This window comes from Castor canadensis, chromosome 10, assembly GCF_047511655.1.
Source record: "Castor canadensis chromosome 10, mCasCan1.hap1v2, whole genome shotgun sequence".
Lineage (NCBI taxonomy): Eukaryota > Metazoa > Chordata > Mammalia > Rodentia > Castoridae > Castor > Castor canadensis.
In genome coordinates this window covers 111610508-111636368 of record NC_133395.1, presented here as the reverse complement: position 1 = coordinate 111636368, position 25861 = coordinate 111610508, and the positions used below count along the sequence as shown (strand labels likewise).

Below are 25861 nucleotides of genomic sequence, written 5' to 3'. Positions count from 1 at the left end.
TGTACTTTTATTTCCTTATGTGATTACAACCATTTGTATGTAATATTATATATGTATGTAATATCCCCCCAGTAAGGATATTTAGCCAGGAGATCTGAAGTCTCATTCTGACTTTTCCTTTACTAGGACTATAACTTTGAACAGACCTCAGTTCTGAGATTCTGTTTCTTCTTACCTAAAATGGAAAGGTTTGGTGACTGCTTTCAGAGCTTTCTTCTGGCCCTCACATTTGTTTTGATACCATGTCCTCTGGTTCTGCAGTAACCATAAGCTCCTTTTCTTCTGCAAAATCTCCAGATCTTGAAGCAGAGCCTGTGGTATAGTAGAGTCTCAGAAATACTTTTGTCATTTCTATTAGAAAAGAAGAAAATGATTATCTTCTTTTTTGTTTACCCAGCATTCTTATATTAGCTATTAAGTTACTGAACTTTTTAAATTTTATCTCTGGATAGAACTACGTCAAATTTGGCTGCAGCTAGGCTGACAGGTCCTTCTCACAGTAAAGGCAGCCTTTGTGAAGAAAGAAATCCCACTAGCAAGTATTACCGGTGAGTGAAAGAAAGTTTAATCTGAGAGTTGACCGACCCATGCTTATGGCAGTAAGCATACTGGTATTTCCCTGATGGCTATCTTGAAGTAATACTCTTGTTGTTGTTGTTGTGCTGGGTAGGATACACTGTGACCTTTACAAAAGTTCTTAAAATATATCAAATATATCCTACTTGAATTCACCCCCTCATTTTCCTTCACCTCCCCCCATGCCTGGAATAGTTTCAGTAGATACCATTTTCCATTTACATACATGTGTATGTGGTATTTGCACCATATTCACCCTTATCCAACATTTCCCCACTTTCTCTCCCCTCTCACTGGTACCAGCCTCCTCCCTCCTTCCCCCGCCCACCCAGGACCTGCTCCACCTTCCTGTTCTCTGATTTTGTATAAGAGAAGAAGAAAAAAAATGATATTTTTTGTTGTTTAAGATAGCCACATAGGTAGTTTCCTTGTGGCATTGAAGTGATACTTTTAAGTTATTATGAGAATTTGTTATCAAGTACTTTATTAAAAAGGTTGAAGTAGGAGCTGAATGTGGTGGTAACATGCCTGTAATCTCACCGCTTGGAAGGCTGAAGCAGAAGGATCACAAGTTTAAGACCAGTCTGAACTACCTAAGGAGACCCTGTCTCAAAAAAATAACAAAAAGGTTAAAGTACTATCGTAGACCTAACCTCACCTCTCAGATACTGCCTAAGCATTGTTTATAGATTAGTGTTTAATGTTTGCTATAAGTAAAATTGGCTAAATATTTATACTAATAAATTTTGTGATCATAATAAAATTTTTATTATTGTAAAATATGATTGTCTTAGAATAGCAATAACTGATGAATCCTTACTGTCCATAAGGAGTAGTGTGCTACATTTTAAGTAAAAGAAAATTGCAGGTATCCTACTCTATGCTCTTTACCAACACTTCTTTTCTGAGAGGGAATATAAAACCTATTTTTCTTTGCTAAGACTAATTATAAGGAATATTAAGAAGTACAAAAATAAGTGAAGAAGGAAGCAGTTATAGAAATTATTTTTCTTTGATATTAGTGCTTTGTTAAAAGTTCTAGTTCATGTAAAGTAATCAAATTATTTAGCTATTATAATTATACTTATTATAGTTACAACATTGTTCCCTGTCTTCTAATTGCTTGTTTTTCTTTATAGTAATAAAAGAGCAGTCCAAGGGGGTCGTTTATCAGCAATTACCATGGCACTTCAGTATGGCTCAGAAAGTGAAGAGGATGCTGCTTTAGCTGGTAGGCATTAGGTTGTTGCTAGTTAAATGCTTTTTAGTGGATACTTCTGACTGATGGGAATTGGAGTGACTTTGGTCTGGCCTATATTTTGTTGTGTTTTGGAGAACATGCTCTCTTTTTTGCATTTTTTGTACTCTGTTTAGCAGATTTATCAAATGCTAATTGCTTTATTTTGTGTTAATGTTCATAGCTGGGTAAATATAAAAATGTAACAGTTTTACATAAAAGGATAGAGAAAGATATTTTTAACTAAAGAGTAGCTTTACTCACTTTCAGTGAAATGGATTTTCTTAGATCATTAGAAAAATAAAAAGGAATTCACCTCATAATGGTAAAAAGTATTTCATTAGGAAGATAAATTATAAAAGAGCTCCAAATATGTAAAATAAGCAGATAAAACTATGGAGAAATTGAAAACACTATCCTATCCATAGAGTTGGCTCCCCTTCTTTCAATTGCTAGCAGATAGAAAACCAATGAAGACACGGAAGATTTGAATATACTGCTTTATATTTGTTCCCTTTTGCTGTTAAAAAAAGTTTAACACAAACACAGTGACTTAAAGCACACAAATTTATTTTCTCACAGTTCTGGAGCTCAAGTTCAAAGTCAAGGTGTTAGCAAGCTCATGCTCCATCTAGGTACTCTAGGGAGGAATCCATTTCCTTGCTTTTTCTAGCTTCTAGAAGCTACTTGTATATCTTGGCTCATTGCCCTTCCTCCATTTTCAAACTGCACTTCTCCAGCCTCTGCATCCATTATTTCTTCCTCCTCTTCTTGGTGTGATTCTTGTGATTACCTTTAAGTACCTACTCACATAATCTAGAGATTAGTCCAGGTTTATCTTCCCATGTTAAGATTATTAACTTACTCACATCTGCAAAGTCCCTCTACTATGTAAGGTAATATTCATAGCTTCTGTGGATTGGGACCTGAAAATGTGATGGTTGGTTATTATGCAGCTTACCACAGTGAGCTTGAAATATCACAATTAGAAAATACATATTTTTCTCAGGCTCCTATTTATGGGAACTGACCATCTACACAGCTATTACTAAAACAAGTTTTTATAAATTTGAATAATTCAGAATTACTACAGAGCACATTTCTGACTGCAGTGCTGCTAAGATAGCAAATAATGAGGAAAAGATAAAATTTTAGAACCTAAACATTTGTAAATTTAAAAATAAACACATAGATTATTTGAAAGGAAATATAGAAATTTTAAAATACTTAAAATGGGACAGCAATAATGAAAACAACACATACTGAAATAAGTTGGGTCAAACTGGGCATGGTAGCACATAGCTGTAATCTCAGTACTCTGAAGTCAGGCAAATTACAGGTTTGAGGCCTTGTACGTTCAAAACCAAACAAAATATAAGTACACCATATCTAGCAGTACATATATATATAAAAGATTTGATGATACAGTTGGGTTTATTCCAGTAATACCAGGTTGATTCAACATAGAAGATTAAAAATAGTATCACTTATCACATCAGCAGATGCATTTGATAAATGCAGTTCCCCTTCTTGATTTTAAAAGATTCTTGGTAAATAATTTGATAAAAGGCATTTTGGTTTTATTGTTGAAGCAGGGTCTTGATATGTAGCCCAGGCTGACCTTGAAATTACAATCCTCAGCCTTGTGCATGCTGGAATTATAGTAATATGCCACCATAGCTGGTTGGCATTTTCATTTTTAAGAGAAATAGTAGCATCATTCCCTTTATCATCAAAAATAAATAAGAATGCTGTTAATTCTTTTAGTGAAAGTACTAGCAGGCTTACAATGGCAACAGTTAAGGTATAAGGATCAGACAAGAAGAAAGATATGTGAGGATTACAATTGATAGATTGTTTTTCTAGTTTTCTACTTGAGACTCTACAGATAAATTATTAAAGTTAAGGTGCTAAAGGTGAGATCATTATATAAAAATTCATTTTGTTTCTGGAATAGACCAGAATAGAAAATACAAGTTTTTTAAAGATACACAGGGTTGGAGGTCTGACTCAAGCAATAGAGTGCTTGCTTTGCAAGCTTGAAGCAAGTGTGAAGTCCCAAGTTCAAACCCTAGTCCCTCCCACACCATCCTAAGAAAAGGATAAACAGTTGGGCTGGGAACATAGCTCAGTAATAGAGCACATGCTTAGCATGCACAAGGCCCTGGGTTTGATCCTCAACACCTCAAAATAAAAGATACAGTTCACAGTAACAAGAAAGAAATCTAGGCATAAATTCAGCAAGATGTGCAAGCTCTTTATGGAAAAGATTAGAGGTAATAGAGCCAGAAAAGACTAGTTTCAGAGCCAGCATGGTAGAACATTCCTGTAATCTTAGCTCTTGGGAGGCTGAGGCAGGAAGATCACAAATTTGAGGGCAACTTGGTCTACCTTGCAAGATTACGTTCAATCTGGACTATTTAGAGAAACTCTTAAAAAACAAAGACTACTTTAAATCCTTGTCTGCTTCTAGCTCCATGACCTTGGATTCAGATTCCATCCTGAGTGTTTTGCAGGGTGTGTATTATGCCCAGTTTTCTCATTTGGCAAAGAAATAACAATACTTACTTTGGGTAGTGATACTAGTTATTATCTGAGGTTGGTGTTTTTCAGGCTCTTAATAGGAAACTCAGTACTTAATAAATGATTGAAGAGAAATGAACAAAATAAGTTTGTATTTCTGTAAAAGCATTTTTCATTTGCTCTGGCGTTTTTTCTACCCCCAAATTCTCTCAATAAAGGAATACGTTATTCCCCAGAGATGTTACAGATCAGTGGGGCAAAGTCACAGACACTTAAGGCTAAGACATGTCTGATAGCATTGGACTAATCTAAATTTATACTATCCTAAGTGTGTTAGTCAACCTTCCATTACTGTACCAAATACCTTAGATCATAAGCTTATGAAAATACCTTATTTTGGTTTACAGTTTTGGGGGCTCTGGTCCATGATCAGGCATACCTGTTGCTCTTAAGTTGTGGCAGGGCAACACATTATGACAGGTGTATATAGTAGAACAGAACCATGCCAGGAAACAAAAAATGGAAGGGTCCTGCTGTTTCCTTCAAGGGCATAAGGGTATGTGCCTCCCCCCCCCCCCCCCCCCCCGCCATGACTGGAAGGCCTCCCACTAGGCCTCACCTTTTTTTTTTATTCTTCTTTTTTTGGTGTTGCTAGGGTTTGAACTCAGGACCTTGTACTTGCTAGGCAGGTGCTCTACCACTTGAGCCACATCCCCAGCCCTGCTGTGGTTATTTTGGAGATGGGGGTGTCAAGAACTATTGACCCTGATTGACCTCAAACCACAATCCTTCCAGTCTCTGCCTCCCAGGTAGCTAGGATTACAGGCATGAGCTACACATCTTAAAGTTTCCATTACCTCCCAATAGCCACAGGGGCCTTAAGGGATACATTCCACCGTTCTACCACTCTAGATCTTAACTATAGTACTAAACTTCATGCTATTGCTTTAGTTCTGAGATCTCAGAATGGCTGCTTGCTCCTTTTGGCAAAGCATAGCAAGATGTCTCTGAGGAAAGCACGTTGAAAATGGAAACTATTTTGTAATTTTTTCAAATGTGTGTGACTTTTACTATTTAACATTCTATTTCTAGGTAATACTTAAACGTGCAATTACCTTAAGCATGTTTAACATTATCTTTAATGAAGATTAGAGACTATTCTTTTAAAATAATTATTTTCAAGTATATGTTGCTTAATCTGGAAAGTTGTTGAAAGAGCTTTAAAGTAACTCTGTTTGTCCTTTATTTTTTCTTCTCCTGATAAATTTTTTTTTTTTTTTGTCTTTTCAGCTGCACGTTATGAAGAAGGAGAGTCAGAAGCAGAGAGTATCACTTCTTTTATGGATGTTTCAAATCCTTTTTATCAGCTTTATGACACAGTTAGGAGTTGTCGGAATAACCAAGGGCAGCTAATAGCTGAACCTTTTTTCCATTTGCCTTCTAAGAAAAAATACCCTGATTACTATCAACAAATCAAAATGCCTATATCACTTCAACAGATCAGGTAAAATCACCTCTACATTATTCAGTGTAAATCTGTTTTCTTGTTGTTGGCCTGCACATACATATGTCTTCTAAAAATAGATAAAGATATTAAATGTAAAAAAAAATTTTACCATTCAGGACTGAAGGCATGACTCAAGCAAGCGGTAAAGTACCTGTTGTTGCAAGTGCAAAATCCTGAGTTCAAACCCCAATAAAACACACACACACACACACACACACACACACACACACACACACACACACATATTCATTTGTCTTACACCTGAGTAAAGTTTTAAACAAATCTTCTTACACCTTTCATTGATACTTTAATTTTGACAATTTGTCTGTATTTAAATTCTGTATTTAGTTGAATCCCTAGAATAAACATAGTAGTTCATGGAAAGTTTATGTGAAAGATAACATGATGATGCATGCCTATAATCCAGGCTATTCCACAGATACAAGTTGATAATGGCCTGAGGCCAGCCCCACGCAAAAAGTGCAACACCCTATCTGAAAAATAACTAAAGCAAAAAAGGGCTGGAGGCATGGTTTGAGTGGTAGACCCTGAGTTCAAACTCCAGTACCACCCAGTAAATAAATAAATGGACAAAGGACTTGAATGGACATTTTTTCCAAAAGAAATATACAGATGGCTAATAAGCACATGAAAAAATGCTGAACACCACTAATCATTTGGAAAGTTAAAATCAAAACTATAATGACATACTTCATACTATTAAGATGGTTGCTATCCAAAAAAAAGGAAATAATGAGGCAAGGTTGCAGAGAAATTGGAACTCTTCTACATTGTTAGAAATATAAAATGGCACAACCATTGTGGAAAAGAGCCTGACATTTTCTTTACAAAGTAAACAGAATTACTGTATTATCCAATAATTTGACTTTGGGCATATACCCAAATGAATTGAAAGCTGGTTTCAAAGAGGTATTTGTAAACCCATGTTCACAGTAGCATTATTCACATGGAAGCATCTTAAGAACTCACTGACATGAATGGATAAGTAAAATATGGTCTGTACATACATACTGTGAAAAAATAGCCTTGAAAGAAGGAGATTCTGACATGCCATATCTTTGAAGAACCCTGGGGACATGTTAAGTGAAATTAGTCACAAAAAGAAAAGTGCTACATAGTTCTACTTAAATGAGATACTTCAGAGTAGTCAAAATCATAGAAACAGAAAGTCGAATGCTGGTATAAAGAGAAATAGGAAGTTAGTTTTTAGTAGGTACAGAGTTTCAGGGTTGATGTTGTTTCACAGTATTGGAGATCGAACCCAGGGCCTTATGCATTTTAGACAAGTGCCTTACTGATGAGCTACACCCCAGCCCCAGAGTTTAAGTTTTACAAGATGAAAAGAGTTCTAGAGATGGGTGATACTTGCACTGTAGGCAAGCACTCTACCACTGAACTCCTCAGACCTTAACTATTTTGTTTGTTTGTTTTGTTTTTGGTGGTACTGAGGATGAACTCAGAGCCTCACTCACTCTTGCTAGGTAGGTGCTCTCCTATTTGAGCCACGCACATGCACCCTTCCCCATAGTTCTTTTGCTTTTAGTTTTTCAGATAGGGTCTTTTTTTTTTTTTTTCTTTCCAAAACAAAAAAACAAATTTATTCAGCAGACATTTTAACTAAGAAATCTTATAAATCAGGACCACCACAGACACACTGTTGCAAAGTGTACAGTCAGTAGCTACAACCAGAGGACAAACAAGCCATTGAATCTTTAAAAAATTGGTTCAGCCACCTTAAAGTTCGGGGGGGGGGGGGGGGGGCGGGGGGGGGCGGGGTTGGAGGGAGGGGCGGGGAACCTTATTAAATTGCTGTCAAGTTTCACAGAGTAAGCCAGCGATTCCCCATCCTGAAGAATCATATTTTAAAAAAAGGTTTCAGTCCTTCACAAGGAGCTACTGATGAGGAGTCACACAATCTCAGGCCCATGACTCCAGAGGCTATAACAGAGAAGAATCTCAGGCTTTCCCCCAACTCCACAGACACTAGAAATAAGGAAAGCTGGCTGGGAGGGCTAGAGATTGGTTATGACCATTTATGAGAAAGCTGGTGGCATGGCCAAGACTGGCCTACCAGGAGGAGGAGTTCTGGAAAGAGTAAAGCACAGAAAAAGCAAATAACTTTCCCCCTACACCTTCCTCTCTGCCTGAGTGTCCTCAGGAGACTGCAAATGGTGGCAAAGCAGATAGGGATCTTCTTGGAGCAAGAAAAAGAAAAAAACACCCTGGATGAATTATCTCTCCCAGGAATGCGACAGCCTCCCATTTACAGCAAACCTGACCTTGAACCACAGGAGGCAAGGCCTATTTAAAAGTCCACATTCAAATTCTACTCTCCCTACCTTCGAAATTCTTTACCTCCCTCCAGTCCCCATCAGATAGTCTTGAGCTTTTACCTAGACTGGCCTCAGACAACTGCAATCCTCTTATCTTCTCCTCCAGAGTAGATGGGATTATAGGTATGGACTACCATGGTCCACCCTCCCTTAACTCATTTTTAAGTAGATCTGACCTAATATAAAAAAAAATTCTTAAAGAATCATACAAATTCAGAACATTTTAAAGAATAAATAATTTCTCTACGAGAAATTAACTGAAAATACTAATTTGAATTAAAATAAATGACTATGTAAAATCACTGTGAATCTTGATATTACCTATGTTTTAAGCTCCTTTCTTAGAGCTCAGATTTTTAAAAGTACTTATTGAAGTATTTTTGGAAATCCATTACAATTGTTTAGATTTACATGTGTGAAAAACAGGAAAGAGGACCCAGCACAGTGGTGCACATCCATGTGTGGAGATGGGAGAACAGAGGTTAAAGGCCACCCTGAGCAGAAAGCTTAAGACCCTTTCTTAAAAATAATTAAAAACTGAAGGGGCTGGGGATGTGACTTGAGTGGTAAAGTACAAGGCCCTGAGTTCAAACCCCAGTACTGCCAAAACCGAAACAAAAAAGAACTTAATTGGTTCAGATGTGCCTTCTTGTTTATTTAAACTAAAGTAGATTTAAAATGAAAGATGTAAGTGGTATTATAGAATATAGTTATTCTCTAACTGCTGCACCACAGGCTTTACAATATACCCAAATAGCATTAAGTAGATAAAACTTCACCAGGGTTTAGGATATCTAATCCTGTACTTGGGAGTCTGAGGCAGTAAGATGTCAAGCTTAAGGCCAGCCTGGGCTACGTTTCAAAACCCTATCTCAAAAATTTTTTTAAAAAGGCAGATTAAAAAAAGCCAGGCGCCTATGGCTCATGCCTCTAATCCTAGCTATTCTGGAGATAGAGATAGGAGGATTGAGGTTCAAAGTCAGCCCAGGCAAATAGTTCAAGAGACCCTATCTTAAAAAACCCTTCACAAAAATAGGCTGGTGGAGTGGCTCAAGGTGAAGGCCCAGTATTCAACCCCCAGTATCAAAAAAAAAAAATTGCAGGTAAGACTGTCTTAACTGGGCAAGGTAAAACTAAGTATTCTCATATTCTTCATGGCAGATAGCTAAGCTTCCAAGTAGTAGAAATTGAAATGCTGTACTTGCCAGATTTTAGCAAGTAAGATTGTCTAAAAACATATTTCATGGTTTTACACTTGTATTTTCTGTTTGCATCCGTTGATGTTAATCTTTGGCAGTCTTATACACAAATAGGATATAGAAAATCAGTTTATTTGGCCTTACTAAAATGATGAAGAAATTATTGCTGACATTCATTAGGAAAATAGCCTAGAAAATTTTCTTTTTTATTCCTTGCCTTAAAAAAGATGGTAACAAACCAGGATTGGTGGCTCACTTCTTTAATGTCAGCTACTCAGAAAGAAGAGATCAAGAGGGAGGATTGTGGTCTGAGAGTGGCCTCTAGCAAAAATACAAAAACCCTATCTGAAAAATATCTAAAGCAAAAAAAAAAAAAAAAAAGGGCTAAGAGTATGGCTCAAATGTTAGAGCACCTGTCCAGTAAGCATGAGGCACTAAGATCAAACCCCAGCACCACCAAAAGAAACTGAGCTAGGCACATCTATAATCCTAGCTACTTGGGAGGCTGAGATCAGGAGGATCAAAGTTCAAGGCTAGCCTGGGCAAATACTTCTGGAGTTCCCATCTCCAAAATGGACTGGAGGTGTGGCTCAAACAGTAGAACTTTGCAAGTGTGAAGCCATGAGTTCAAACCCTAGTTCTAACAACAACAAAAAAAAAGGTGTCAGTCTTATAGATACTGAGAAGTTCCCTCGTAATGGAATAATTTTTGTCCTTGGTTTCTTCCTTACTCTTTTTAAAATTCAAATAGTCTGTAATTAGTTTTTTAAAAAAAAAAAAAAGTCAAAATGAGTCCTTAGACAACCCACTCCCTTGCCCATAATCTTTTAGATTAGAAGTTTCTACTATAAACTTTGCCTGTTTTTTTTGTTTGTGTTTTGTTTTGTTTTGGTGTGTGTGTGTAAGAGAGACTGGGGATCGAACTCAGGGCTTTGTGCTTGCCAGATGTGCTGAACCACATGAGCCACACCTCCAGCCATTTTGCTGTTTTTGTTTTTGTTTTGAGATAAGAGTCTTGCCTTTTGCCCAGGTTGACCTGGACCTTGATCTTCCTATTTATGCTTCCCACCTTGGCTCAGATGACAGGTGTATGCTACCACACCAGTTGTTTTCTGTTAAGATGGGGGTCTCACAAACTTTTGCACAGACTGGACTGGAACCCCAATCCTTCCAGTGGTGCCTAACAGGAACTTTGCTGTGTTTGGACTTCCATTCATTGTACTCTACAGAGCAGCAGTGAAGTCTAGTGCGGTGCTGTTTGTTCAATATAACTTTCTGCAATGATAGAAATACATGTATTGCATGTGTTATCCAGTGTGATAAGTCACTAGTCACATGTGGCTGTTGAGCACTTGAAACATGGCCAGTTTAGTAAGGAACTTCATTTTGAATTTTGTTTCATTTTAACTTCAGTAGCTACATGTTGCTAATGGCTTACTTAATGTTACAGCATAGACCTAGGAGTATTTGTTGACAAAAGGCAGATAGTTCCCAAAAGCAACAAAGAGTGGAAGACATGACCTCAGTAGTAGAGTGCTTAGCATGCATTTAGTGTCAAGCCCCAGCACCACAAAAAAAAAAAAAAAAAAAAAAGCAGGAGCTAGCTAGTATGGCTTTTCATACCGCTTTCTCCTTTAGTGGGTTTTTCATTCCTATTTTTATCTTTCCTTCCCCCTGCTACTCTTGATTAATAGTATTTTGGTAAATATCTGTGGATCTAGAATAAGTTCTCAATTACAAGTTTGGATTTTCTGTTCTTTGTGGATGTTAAAAGCACCCAGCACTTCACCTTTGAATTGGCAAAAATAAGTCTAAAGCTGTAATTTAAACTCTGGTGTTAACTATATAAGTTGATACTGAGAACTGAATTAATGCTTAGTTCTTGCTTTTGCTTCATTCTAGAGATTTTGCTAATATTTATTATTTCTTTAAGCACTACACAGAATCTGAATGTGATTTTGGTAAAATTTTCTAAGACAGTTGGGAATCTCTACATTTATTTGGTAAAGCTGTTTGTATATATTGTAATTCTTTCTCTCTCTTTTTTTTTTTTTTTTTTTTTTTTTTTAGTGGTACTGGGGTTTGAACTCACAGCTTCATGCTTCCAAAGCAGGTGCTCTATCACTTGATACCTTCAGTCCATTTTGCTCTGGTTATATTGGTTATGGGGTCTGAAGAACTTTTTGCTCATGCTGGCCTCAGTCTATGATCCTCCTGAGCTCAGCCTCCCAAGTAGCTGAATTTTAGGTGTGTGCCATCAGCTCCTGGCTCATGTTGTCATTCTTAGTACTGCTGGGATTTTGGTGATTAGTATGCAAGTGCTTTAATCAAAGGATTTAAAGTTTATCATGTCTAAATTAATACAGAGTTAAAACTAACAGAAACTCTTCACTTTGTACAAAGTGAAGTTAGTAATAGCAATAATATCTAAGATATCATAAACATAATCAACAAATCCTCACCTTTAAGCCATCATACTTTGTTACAAATGATTACATTGGAAGAATAATAATGAATAGACTCCGACAAATGTTCCTCTCATTTATCATCAGAAATCCCTCTTCATTCTCCATGTGTATCTCCCATGGAAGTAAATATATTATTGTAAATACTTCTTCATGGCATTGCACTACTTCTTTTCTTAACCTGCATGAACTAAAATTGCCTTTTATTTTCAGAAATAGGTAGATCATCATGATTCTTCATCAAGATAGCTTTAAAATCTCTCAAAAAGAGCCATTATCAAGGCTTTTCCATTAGGATTTTTCCTAGTATATTAATTTGCTTTGTAATTGACCACTCTGTTAAGTCCTCTTATTTTTATTGTTTTAGCTCATTCTTTTGACTTTTCAGGTAAATTGATATATTGCCTAAATATAATAGTGCTTTTTACCTCCTTCCTTTTTATCTTGAAAGTCACTTGCAAGTCCTTAATCACTATCATTTAGTCTTTGTGAAGAGTTTGTATTGGATTTTGAAGCAGAATGTTTTATAATTTTTGTAGTAGAAATTTCTAGCCATTTGTTTGTCTTTCACAGAACGAAGCTAAAAAACCAAGAATATGAAACTTTAGATCATTTGGAGTGTGATCTGAATTTAATGTTTGAAAATGCCAAACGCTATAATGTTCCTAATTCAGCCATCTATAAGCGAGTTCTGAAATTGCAGCAAGTCATGCAGGTATGATTTCTTAGTTTTGCTAAGCTTATCATATATATCATTGAAGGAATTTCAAGTGCTTTGAATGTGTTCTTTTAAAATGTATGCTTTCCTTCCAGCAATATCAAGTCATTCATTTAAAACACAATACTGCTGAGTATTCTTTTAATCTTGGCAGGACCACTGAGTAAGCTTTGTGATTGGAAGCATCAGGGATTTGTCCCAAGGGGAAGAAGGGTAATTTTAGGATTCTCAGAAAGTTACCCTTCAATCCCAGAATATATTCTGACATTTACATTTTATTCTTTTGGTTCTAGACTTTTTCTCTGTTAAGATAGGCATGACCTTGCCAGGTGTGGTAGTATATGTCTGTAATCCCAGCACTTGGAAGATTGAGGCAAGAGGATTTCAAGTTCAAGACTAGCCTGGGCTACATAGCAAGATGGTGTCTCACAGAAATGAAAAAAGACAGTATTATCCTTTCTAGGAGAAAAAATACCTGAAGGCTATTGTATAGTGTCCAAAAGTTTGTCAGATCTTCTCTGAGAACATGCCTTGGAGAGCATCTGAGGTCACTGGTCATCTAGGGATTTTAAGACAAAAAAGGTTGATATGAAATGCAGATTTTGTCTATATCACAGTTTTTGGTAGAAATTCCTAGAAAGATCTTACAACCAGGAAGCAGCAAAGTCAATTTTAGATCACCCATACAATCTTCATTTTATGTGATTAACACTATAATCCTTAGTGTTGTGAATTTCAGGTGTTTACATTGCAGTGTTCTCTGTATATATTCCCTAAGCCCACTGTGTTTGAACTCTCAGTTCTGTTTTGTAGAAGGTCCTTAAAAATTCATGTGTTGATCTTCTTTCACCTCTCACGTTAAACTTAACCACACTGTCTCTTAAGTGTCAGGGGTAGCAAAAGCCCATTTGAATTGACTTAACTAAATATGGCCACCAGGGCAGGCTGTGATCCTACACTAGCTTCAGGCTTTTAACTAATATATGCCCTTCACAGTCTTCAATGCTCTAGGTAACATTGATTCTTCAACCATCTGGGTCCATTTTTTAACTTGCTTTTCTATGCAGGCTTTTATTTAATTAGGTTATTGAAAATGTTAATGACCATAATTTTGTGCATCCTACATGTGTTTGTAACTTTCTAAATGAATCTGATATGTCTAGCTTTTTAACATTCATGTATTCATTGTAGTGCTTGGCAGAATGAGCCTAACTCTTGGGATCTACTCTGTTTTAGGCAAAGAAGAAAGAGCTTGCCAGGAGAGACGACATTGAGGATGGAGACAGCATGATCTCTTCAGCTACTTCTGATACTGGTAGTGCCAAAAGAAAAAGGTATATGCTCATCTCAGTTCCTATTTATTTTGTTTTAAGTAAGTACAGAGAAAAATTTAAGCTAGAATGTATGAATTCTGTTAAAAGCTTTAAGTATTTGATAACATATCTTCTTTTAGAATCCAGTTTATAACTGGACAATGAGCTTTTAAAAAAATAAATCCCATATTGCTTTTAATGACACAGAAAAATGACATGTAGCTTGGCAAAACATGTTATTCTTTTTACAATCCAGGCTTTTTTTTTTTAAGGTGGCATTTTAAGAGTACCACTTAAATCTAATTTAGGTAATTTCTGCATAGTGAGTTGCAAACATGAAATATGAATTAGAAAAGGTAAGGAAGTGGTATTACCACTGAAGTGAATTGCTTTGACCCTTTTTGTTTTTCTTTGTTAACTTGGACTTTATTTGTGGCTTTAAGAATATCAGATCATAGCCTCTTATAGTTCATAAAATGTTAAGCTAGATATTTGAGCATTTTGATTTTTCCTTTCTAACCTTTCTCTCAACTTCCCTAACCCTTTTTTCCTCTCACTGGTTTTGTGGAAGGGGACCTTTACTATGAGATTTTGAAGCTTGGTTTTAGAATTGTGTGAGACCATCTCTTTTATCTGTACCTCCCACATGGAGTTCTCTGGCCTGATTATTGTGAAACAGTATCCTCCCTCAAACTTAATTACTTTATAATCTTTGCCTCAGCAGTCAATCTGGGGAGAATTCCTTGAGCAAGAAATAAGCTAATCACTAATAGCAGGACTTGACATTCAAAATTGAATGAAGAAGTCAGTAGTTGTTGACAGAGGTCTGTACATGTGTTAAAAGATTCACTCAGATTAGAAGATTTTAAAAAGTGGTTAGAAAAGAGAAGCTGTCCTGTCTTTGCCTCTCTTAAAGAACATTTGGGGGGAAAAACAGTTTAGCTTTGAAGATTGCTACAATGTATGCCATGGTAACTAAATTGATTGGTGTACCCTGAGATGTAAGTCTCCTCCATTACTGGACTTTGAATTTCATCCTTCCAAGTTCTTAATTCCTTGTTACACCAGGGACAACGGAGGAAAAATGTGAAACCAGATCAGAGACATCAAATCAAGAACATCTTTGAGTGTAATTATATAACTCTACTTCAGCATCACCCGTGTTTTCCAGATCAGTCACCAATCAAAGATAAAAACTTCTCAGGCAAAAGAAGGTAATGGAGGCAAAAGTAATGGTACAGTTAGTGCCAGCACTGGATGAAAGAAAGATCTCAAATTAGTTGAGTATTAAGAAAAACAGTTGCTAGGAAGCATTAACCCAGGCCAGATCCTTAAAAGTTGCATATTTCTGTAGCTTGTAGTTGGTGGGACACCCAAGCAGATTAAGTGAAAGCCATTGCCCTTAAACCTCCTGTAGAAAGAGAACTAAGTTTTATGTTCTTAGAATAAAATCCCATTTTAGACAAAACATTTCCTTATAAATGGGTTTCCTAGGAAATGTTTTGTATAATAAAGTGAAAAACATAAAAGAGAATAATTATAAATCATCTACCAAAGCAATGAAAGAACAAACCCAGATTTGAGATACAAGTATGAGTGAATGTTAAAAGTTTGAGAGAGTTAAGTCTTATACTTTGATCTATAACAAAAGAAATTACATGGTGAGCCTTTCAGAAGGTTGAGGTTTTGGTAATAAGAAATAGACTTCTCCAGAAGCTCAGCAAACTACAGCCTATAAGGTTAAGCTTGGCCAGAGAAGTTAGGGCCAAGTTTTTCAAGTACCACTTGACTTGACTCCTAAGTATTGCATATGATTCTGTCTCTGCTTTATTCTTTTTAATACCAAGGAGTGTAAGAAAAATTATGGGTATGCTTTCTTCGTTATGACAATATGTTCTTTACCCCCACCAAAATTCTTTCTGTTTTCCTTGTTGAAATGTTGCAAGTATTAGGATCGTTTATCCTTTGGACTGAATAATCCTCTTTTTCTCAACCATATTTGGTTTATGCATGCCCTCCAATGTGCTTTGTATTGTTTCTCTTCACATGTAATGTTTGTTTCTGCTTTCCCAGGAACACTCATGACAGTGAGATGTTGGGTCTCAGGAGGCTATCCAGGTGTGCTGTCCTTTTTTCTGCATAAACATACTTTTAAAAGTATAACTGTTCTGTGGCATGGTCAGTACAGACAAAATGAAAACTGAAGCCTTACACATGTGAAAAATATTTGGGGTGCTAGTTTATTTTAGAAATAAACAGCCAGTTTAGAAATCTAGTTAGTAAGATCAGAATAAGCTAGCCTCAATATCTTCAGTACTACCTTTAATTTGTTGCTAGCTTTTCCAGGAGCAGAAAGCACCCTCATCAGTCATTATGGCTATGCTTCTATAGCAAAAGATAGAAGCTGCTAATAAGGTGGCATTGCTGGTGACGGGCTAGCAGTGCTAATTCAGTTCCAAGAATGTCTTTTACAGATTTGTAGTGGTGGAGGGATCAACATTGTCAATTGAGATGATGTCAGTGCAGGTGGACACTTCATATTGTCATATTCTTGACATTTCCTCAGTATCTAATCCTGTCCACATCTTACTTCTTTAGAAAAATACCCATTCTTTTGCACATTACTTGATTTTTAAAACAGCCTGTGAGTTGACACAGTAGAGTGTTAATGATAATTATGTAAGGCTGTTGTTTTCACATTTGTCATCTGACATTCACAGCATGTCAGTTGCGTATAGAACACCAGATTACTCTTACAGCTCATAAAGGAGAACATTTAGTCATCTCTTCTACTCGCCAGGAAAATAGTGGCCAGGAAAAGAAGCAGGTTGGAAAAAAGTGACTTTATGTGAGAGCAGCATAGTAAAATAATTGCATAAGTCATACAGCTATGCAGATGTATAAAAGTGTTGTCTGATTGCTTTGGGAAAGATTATTTTCCCACTTGTTTTCCCTCCTTGAAAGTTAAGTATTCTAAACTTATTTACATATTACTACCTTATATAACTCAAATTCAGATCCCAGCTTTTCTTACGAGCTCTGAGATATAAGCCTCATCTCAACCTCAATATCTGAAAAAGGAGTTGATGATTCAGAATAGAGCCTCTACTAGCAATTTGTGCAATTTAGAAAAAGACACTGATTTCTTAAGATACATGACTTTCATGCCGTATTATACTGACTTTCTTAGTATAGGACCCTTTATGGCCCAAGTCGTATAAAATTGCATATTTGTTACAAAATGTCTAAGGTCTGACTTGGTATACTATTTTAAGTATGGCCCCTTAAGTGCACAATGATGAAAAGTTCTCATTTTGAACTCCTTTATGATGTATTTTAGCCAGGTGTGGTGGTACACACCTGTAATCCCAGTATTGGGAAACTGAGGCAGGAGGATTAATGCAACCTGGACTCTATATGGGACTCTGTCTTAAAAAAAAAAAAAATTTTTTTTTTCTTCAGTATATTCAAAGGTGATTTTAAAAAAGAAAAGCCACACACATAATGTATGCCTATAATCTCAGCTTTGGGAAGCAGAGACGGGTTGCGGTTTGAGGCCAACCCTGACAAAAGGTTGGTGAAGCCCTATTTGGCCCAGGCAAAAGTAAGAGACCCTATCTCAGACATAACCAGAGGGAAAAAGGGCCGGAGGTGTGTCTCAAGTGGTAGAGTGCCTGCCTAACATGTGTGAGACCCTGAGTTCAAATCCCATTCACACCCTAAAAAGGGGGGGTAAGGGTGTAGCTCAAATGATAGAACCCTTGCCAGCAAGCCTGAGGCCCTGAGTTATTCCCAGGGCCTGCAAAAATAATTATGCCAGTTACAAGATGTAGGACAGAGTTTTGTGTGTCTTTCCAAAAATGAAGACGAATCAACAAACTGTTGACAGTTAATGGTTTGAAGGTTTGAAAGAAGCAGAAAAGTAGGGCTAGCAGGAGTTGTAAGACAAATCTGAAAAGCAAAGTGATACTGAAAATGGAAGTAAGGACTGGGTACCTGCCAGTTCAAATCAGGTCCTAAGTTGGAACATCAGTACTGCAAAAAAGAAAGAGAATTTGAATGTCAGTACTACAAAGAAAGGGAGGGAGAAAGGAAGGGAGAAGATGGAAGACAAGGGCTGGTGAAGTGGCTCAAGTGGTAGACTGCGTGCCTAGTAAGTGGGAGGCCCTGAGTTCAAACCCAGTGCCAAAAGATTTAAAAAAAAAAAAAAAAAAGCAAATGGAAGCCAAAAAGTTCTCATTCAAAAAAAAGTATGTGAAGCTTTCATAAGTTGTGTTTATAATAAGGTTCATTGTTCATATTGGAAAGAGATAAAGTAAAAATAGCAGCCACCAAAGCTAATGGAATTAGTATGAAAGAGTATGAAGTTTAGCTGGCAGCCAAATTAAAATTAGTGGACCCTTGATTCTCAGTCTTAAAAGCAATATAAAGATCTGGAAAAATGAAAACAAAATAAAACTGGGTTTGTTTAGAGACAGTCATAAGTAACACTAGTAATACAAGTTTTGCTTGCCTTTGAGGATGTAAACCAGTTAGTTTCACTTAACTCTTCATGACTAAATGGCACAAATGGAGAAAGGATACTGCTAATAGTGTGAGTACCAAAATGGTAAAATATAACTTACTAGATTAGAACAGCTTCTTATATAAACTAGATTTCACATTTGGGTATTTTCCATTCAAAGCTGCAAAGTCAAGAGTTATTGGCATTGGAAAAATGGACCACTTGCTATTCTTTTACTTAGCTAACAAAATTCCATTAAAAACTTGCCCTTTTCTTTAAAAATCCAAAAAAAAAAAATCTGCCCTAAATTCAGTCCTAGATGAGAGTATTTGTAGCTTCAAACAGAAAAGCCTACTGGTAATTGGGAATGGTTTCCTGAATTCGAGAGGGGAATAGGGCTGATCTCCTGGTCCAAGTCAAACCTTGACTAATGTATTACTCTGCTTGTAATTCCTGGAATGGGGGCTGATTTCATTGCGAGTTGACTAGCGAGATCTATAAAGCTTAGCACTTCAAAACTGAATTCTCAAGTCTTCCTTTTAAAGCCACATATAAAACCTAAGCAAATCTTACTTGTCTTGAGTAATTTTAAGTATGAATTTCTGTGATATCAGATTCAAGCTCTGAAGTTTCCCTCTAGAGACTTCCTGAAGGTTAAATTCATCTGTATTCTTTCTTTTTTTTTTTTCTTTTTTTAATTTTTTAGTACTAGTGATTGAACTCAGGGCCATGTCCATATATCATATGTGGAGCTCTATAGTATTGGCACTTCTCTTCCATTATCCAGTTGCTAAAGACCTATAATGAGAAAACTCTCTCTCTCTCTCCTTCTCTCTCTCTCTCCTTCTCTCTCTTTCTCTCATGGGGTTGCCTCTTTGGAGAAATGGTATCTACTAGATGAAATAAAATAGTATCCACTTAGATTATCTAACACTCATTCACTAGACACAGACATAAGAACTGAGGGCAGGAATGATCCCAGGTCCACAAAGAAAAATAATCAGAATGATGACACAAGTGATGAGGGTGAGCCCAGTCTTAGGAACCAGAGGTTCTTTTCTTTTTCTCTAATTAGATGACTTTCAATTTGCCTTGAGCCCCATGATGTCAGAAAGATAGGCATTTCTAATACCCTTAAAAAAGTCTTGAATTGCACTGGTGGAATGGCTCAAGTGGTAGAGCGCCTACCTAGCAAGCGTGAGGCCCTGAGTTCAAATCCCAGTACCACAAAAAAAAAAAGTCTTGAATTAAGGATGTCTGCTTTCTATTAATTTTTCTTTACTTGAACTTTATTTCTGTTTTTCAAAAATATACCTAGGAACTTGTTGAGAAAATAACTGTCCTTTGGCTTCTTCGTAATCCAGCAGTAGAATGAGAACGTAGTTGGAATGGGCTAAGAGACCCATATAGTCACATAATTTGCTGCAGAAATAAACTGCCTTCCCATTATAGGATAGGAAACAGATGTAAAAGAAAAATTACCTCCAAGTACTATAGTGTAAGATCTTAGCAAATGTTTGTTGACTAGAAACTAAGTCAAATGTCATTTCTTGTTATTACCTACCTGTTTTACTTGGTGGCTGCTAGGTAGTCCGGCTAGAATTTCTTGACTTTCCTGAAAATATAAGAAAAGTTGACCAAAAGTCATATTGGAAGAGTATCTCTTCTAATAATTTATTGAGCAACTCACTCACCTTGGGCAAGTCATCTAGCCTATCTGAGCCAGTTTTCTCAACAACTAGACAATAAGACCATCTGTGATCTTGGGCCCCTTTTGAGCTCTGGTGCTAATCTGTGGTCCCTTGTACTTTATTCCATACCACTAATACCAGTTTCTCAGCATTACATCTCATTTGGAGAACAAAACAGGTATTCACGGTTGGGGGCTTGGCTTAAGTAATAGAGCACTTGCATAGGTATAGCATGCATGAGGCCTTGGGTTCAATCCCCAGTACTGAAAAAAAGAAAAAAGCTTTAAAGGATTCCCATGCTCGAGGATGAAAATTTGTAAAGTGCTCAGATGAACCACAGACTATTTCTTCAAGTCTAGCTGGGATTGTACAGTAATGGGGCTTTGAGGGAGGAATTAGGCATTGACTCTGACACATTCAACTCAAGAGACTTGTATCCAGTATAGAGACACTAGTCTTGTAGACAGTCCTCTTAAATTTTCTGGCAACTGTTGTATACTGTTGTAAACTGTTGTTTAGGAGTGGTTACCATAAGAAGTGAAAATAATTCTTTTTGTTAGGTTGTTTGTGTGCTTGGAAATGAAGATGTTAATAACAATAGGAATGGTGAATTTTGTTGTACTTTTGCTGTATTTGTCTTAAAAACAAAAAATGTATTTCAGTTAATTATAGAGTTTTATTTTCTTTTAGTGTTGGACAAGATCTTTTTAAACATTGCATTTCATGAGCTATTCTAAACAGGTTCATCCGGTGTCACTGATCGCTCCTGTCAGGATCAGTATGTTTAACTATTTTGGAAACTTTCCTAATATTTGCTTATAGCTTCCAGCATGTTTACTGTGTTTGTGGCATATGTAATCAATAAGTCGTAATCATTATGAAGCACTCGCCCACAAGATTAATTTGTTTCATTTCATCATCATATAAAGAAAACTGAACCTGTTGTTGTTTTTCCCCCTTTTTTTTTTTCACCTCCCCCTTCGACAGTAAAAAGAACATAAGAAAACAGCGAATGAAAATTTTATTCAATGTTGTTCTTGAAGCTCGAGAGCCAGGTTCAGGCAGAAGACTTTGTGATCTATTTATGGTTAAACCATCCAAGAAGGACTATCCTGATTATTATAAAATCATCTTAGAGCCAATGGACTTGAAAATAATTGAACATAACATCCGCAATGACAAGTATGCAGGTGAAGAGGGAATGATAGAGGACATGAAACTCATGTTCCGGAATGCCAGGCACTACAATGAGGAGGGCTCTCAGGTAAGAGTGGGTGGGGGACTTAAAGGAGACATTTTCTTTTGAGCATTGGTAAGAAAATGCATTTTGAGAGACCAGCTGTACACATAATTTAAGTAGTTGTTGGTGCCAGTTTAATACTTTGTCTCATCTTAGTTGCTTAAAATAGGAGACAGTACATTATAAAGGTTAAACTTGATACATTGCAATCTGACATTTTAGATTAAATCCTGCTTTGCCAGTCCCTGTGTAAGTAATTTATCCCTTCTGAGCCTCAGTTTCCTCATCTATAATTTAGGAATAATACATCTGTAAAGTAGGAATACTACTACTTCTTGCCCAGGGTTATTGTGCGGCTTAAAAGAGATAATGTATACTGACTAGAGCAATGTGTGATACTGAATAAACACTGGCAGGAGCCAACAGCATTAAAACCTTTAATCATTTGTTTCCTTGGTGGTTCTGGGGATCAAGCCTTATGCATGCTAAGCATATGCTCTACCAGTCATTTATACCCCCAGCCCACAATTTTCAGTTCTTTTTTTTCTCTTTATTTAGTATCATAGTTGTATCAGGGGCACATTGTGACATTTACAAAAGTGCTTACAGTACATCTTAGATTCACCCACTTTCTTTCTCCTTTATATCCCCTCCTCCCTTCTTGGAACAGTTTCAGCAGGTCTCATTGTTCCATTTTCATACATGAATATGTAGTATTTCCACCATATTCACCCTCCTTCACCCTTTCCTTATGTGCTCTTCCCTCCCTCCGGAACCAACCCATAGGACTTGTTTTACCTTCCTGTCTTTCATTTTATAAAAAAGGCATTTTTGTTTGTTTGTGATGTTATATGGGGAGTTTCATTGTGACATTTCTCTCTCTCTCTGTGTGTGTGTGTGTGTGTGTGTGTGTGTGTGTGTATTAGACCCTGAATTGGTCCATCCCCTCCATTATTCTCCTTTCTACATTAGTTCCCTTCTTATGGTGATTTCAACGTTTTGAATGTTCCATATTAATACTTGTGTAGAAAGTACATCAACCACATTTACCTTCTTTACTTTCTCATTTCAGTTTTTAATTCTTTATCAGTACAGCTAACACACAGACTTCGTTCTTTGTTATATTTTATAATTCATATCTTTTATTCATTTTAAATCTCCTAGAGATAAATTAACATTTTCAAATCATTTCTTCTGCTGTTGCGTTTGAATATAAAATAAAGTATACACAAATGAAGATGCATGCAGATCAAAGAAATGGCCCTCTCTATAATAGGGGTTTATACTGTCTTCATTATCACTGGCTATTGTACCACCTGTCTGTGGTAGAAATAAAAGCCACCTTGGGGTACCCTTTCTTGGGACCCCTTTCCCCAAACTCTGGGGCTATACTCTCCCACTTTACACTTTTCTATCTCAGTAAACTGTCCCACTTTACAGTTTCTAGGTGGGCACTCTAATACCACTTGACCCACATCCCCAGCCCTTTTTTGCTTTTAATTTTGTCTGGGGCATTTACATCCAGAACAGTGATCCTCCTATTTATGCCTCCTGTGTAGTTGGAATGACAGCCATATGCCACCATGTCTAGCTTTTATTCTTTCCAACTTTTTTTGACCAGGCTGGCTTCCCAACTAGCTAGGATTACTGGCATAAACCACCACATCTGGCTACTTTGAGAGAGATTTTTAATCTCTGATTTCTACTGGGCTGAGTCTGCTACCTTGAAGATCCAATGGAAAAGATAGGTTTTTAAGGAAAACAACACATGTAAATGTGTTCAGAACTTCTGTTAAAACTGCAAAATTGTACTACAGTGGTTCTCAAACTTTACCATGCATATTTGCATATTCAAATCACCCGGGAAACTTAAAAAACACATCATTTGGGACCTAAGCTCTCCTATGGAGATAGTGATTTTATTGTTCTGAAGTGAGCCTAAGCAGTTTTTAGCTCCAGTTGTCCTAAACCATGTTTTTTAAACTTACTTTTTATTTTTATTATTTTTGTTGATGTTTTAATTGGGGTGGTTTTTTTTTTTGTGTGTGTGTATTTTGTTTCTTGAGACAGTTTCCCTATGTAACCCAGGATAGCCTTCAACTTTCAGTCCTCCTGCCTCATTCTCCCAAGTGCTGGGATTTACAGGCATGTGCCATCATACCCAACAAAACAAAAAACTTCATTATGGGGCTGTCAAAGTGGCTCAAGTGGTAGAGCCTGCCTAGCAAGCATGAGGCCCTGAGTTCAAACCCTTATACCACCAAAAAAAACAAAACAAAACAAAAAAACTTCATTGTAGACATAATAGCTTAATAAAAGGTTTTTTTAGAAAATAATCTTAATCATATTTTTGGAACTTAGGTATACAATGATGCACATATCCTGGAGAAGTTACTCAAGGATAAAAGGAAAGAGCTGGGCCCATTACCTGATGATGATGATATGGCTTCTCCTAAACTCAAGCTAAGTAAGACTGCCTCAAACTTTGTTATTTGATTTAGTTTGACAAGACAAGATTGCTTGTCTTGAAATAAATGGTGAATACATTTGTACGCATTGCTACTCTATGCTAGAGTTTCATTTCTTAAGCACTCTCTTTTACTGTATTTTAAATAAACAGTGAAGAGAGTGATGGTGTGTGTTAGCTTTCTCATTGCTGTGACCAAGTACTTGAGGGAGGATTTAAAGAAGGAAGGATTTATTTTGGCTCACAGTTTCAGAGGTTTCAATCCATAGTCTGCTGCCATGATTGTTTCTGGATCTTGGTGAGACAGAATATCATGGCAGAAGAGCACAGTTACTCATTTTAGGATAGCCAGGAAGCAGAGAGATAGGGAAGTGCCAGGGACAAGTTACCCTTCAAAGGTGTGCCCCCAGTGACCTACTTCTCCAATCAGCCCACCTTGCACACACCTCCCAATAATGTTACCATATTTTCAATCCATCAGTGAAGTAATCCGTTGAGGAGGGCAGAGCCCTCATGATCTAGTCATTTCTCAGTGATTGGGTCAGTCAGCTGGGGACCAAGTCTTCAACATATGAGCCTTTTAAGAGACACTTTATATCCAAACCATAATGGAGGAAGGGGGATAGAATGTAACATCAGAGGTTTTGATTGTTTTTTTGAATGTAGTGGGTATTTTGTAAGTATTAAATAGGAAGAATAGATATTCTGTATCTAATGGCTGAAGAGTATTGTGGCAGATTTTTGTTGCTGTTATGTTCGTTTGATATGCCTAGAATTAAAAATCCCAGAAGCTGCTACTGTACAAAATTTGAGAGGTTAGAGTTGTACTTTTCAGCTACCTTTTGAGTGTGCTCTGCAAATGATTGGTTTTACTAAAAGTTGTAAAGGATGTAATTAATACTATTGAACTAAACAAGAGATTCTACCTTATTTAAAATACACATAAATACCAAGGGAATGATAGTGATGTTGTCAGCTATTGTTTAAACCTGTGTTTGCTGAAAAGAGGAATGATACCTACTTTTTTACATGAAATGACAGTAAACTGAATTTTGCATTTGCTTCAGGAATTTCTGCTAAATGATGATTCCTTTTAAGCCATTCGTCTTTTTCTTTTTTCTTTTTTTTTTTTTGCCTCTTTGATTTGGGATTGGACCCAGGGCTTCACACATGCTAGGTCAAAGCACTCTACTATTTGGACCATGTGACTCAGGGCCTTGAACTTGTTAGGCAGGTGCTTTACCACTTGAGCCACATTCCAGTGCATTTTGCTTTAGTTATTTTTGAGATAGGGTCTCAAGTGTTTGCCTGGGGCTAGCCTCAGGCCATAGTCCTTCAGCATATGCCTCCCATGTAGCTGGGATCACAGCCTTTGGCCACAATGCCTGGCTTATTGATTGGGATGGGGTTTTGCCAACCCTTGCTCCAGTTTGGCCTCAAACCATGATTCTTCCAGTCTGCTTTGTAAGTAGCTTGGATTACAGTCATGCATGTGTCACCACACCCAGCTCAAAATACCTTTTAAAACAGAATTAATTCCATAAATTGAGTTAGGAGACTTATTAATAATAGTTTAATGGTGACAAGAATACATACATACATGCTTTACAAGGACAGAGGATTTGTGTGTGTATGTGTGGTAATGGGTTTTGAACTCAGGGTCTCACACAGACACTCTACCATTTGAGTCCCGCCACCATCCCATTTTTTCTTTTCTTTTTTTTTTCAGTACTGGGGTTTGAACTCAGGACATCATACTTGCTAGCCTGGCCCTCTACCACTTGGCCAGGCCACCAGACTCAGGAAAGAGGATTTTCATGTAGAATGTTAATTTTCTTTTAATTTTCATTTTCTTGTGAAGTCTTTCAAACGAGTACTAATATGAAGAAAAATACAATGAAAAACCTGTTACTCAGTATTTGTCAAGGTTGTGCCATACTTCCTGGGGGGAAGGGGTAGGTTGTAAATTGTTTTAAAGCAAATCCAATCATGTGTTTTTTTCACTTCTGTATAGGTCAGATACATCTCTAAAATATGCAGAGATTTTTATACCTAACAAACTTAGCT

General features: G+C 36.8%; 1 protein-coding gene across 33 annotated transcripts in view; it reads left to right on the top strand.

Annotated features, from left to right (window-relative positions):
* Positions 1–25861, top strand: part of Pbrm1 (polybromo 1) — a 118329-nt gene that overhangs the window by 34197 nt on the left and 58271 nt on the right. For 19 of the 33 annotated variants that reach the window (XM_074043893.1, XM_020175227.2, XM_020175229.2 and 16 more), the window contains 8 exons: positions 453–548; positions 1716–1807; positions 5627–5840; positions 12435–12576; positions 13816–13913; positions 15966–16010; positions 21075–21351; positions 23689–23794. In XM_074043893.1, the coding sequence (XP_073899994.1) occupies positions 453–548; positions 1716–1807; positions 5627–5840; positions 12435–12576; positions 13816–13913; positions 15966–16010; positions 21075–21351; positions 23689–23794 (1070 nt within the window). Of the gene's footprint in view, positions 1–452; positions 549–1715; positions 1808–5626; positions 5841–12434; positions 12577–13815; positions 13914–14960; positions 15928–15965; positions 16011–21074; positions 21352–23688; positions 23795–25861 lie in introns of those variants that run through there. The other 14 variants (XM_074043896.1, XM_074043909.1, XM_020175240.2 and 11 more) reach the window with 2 other exon arrangements.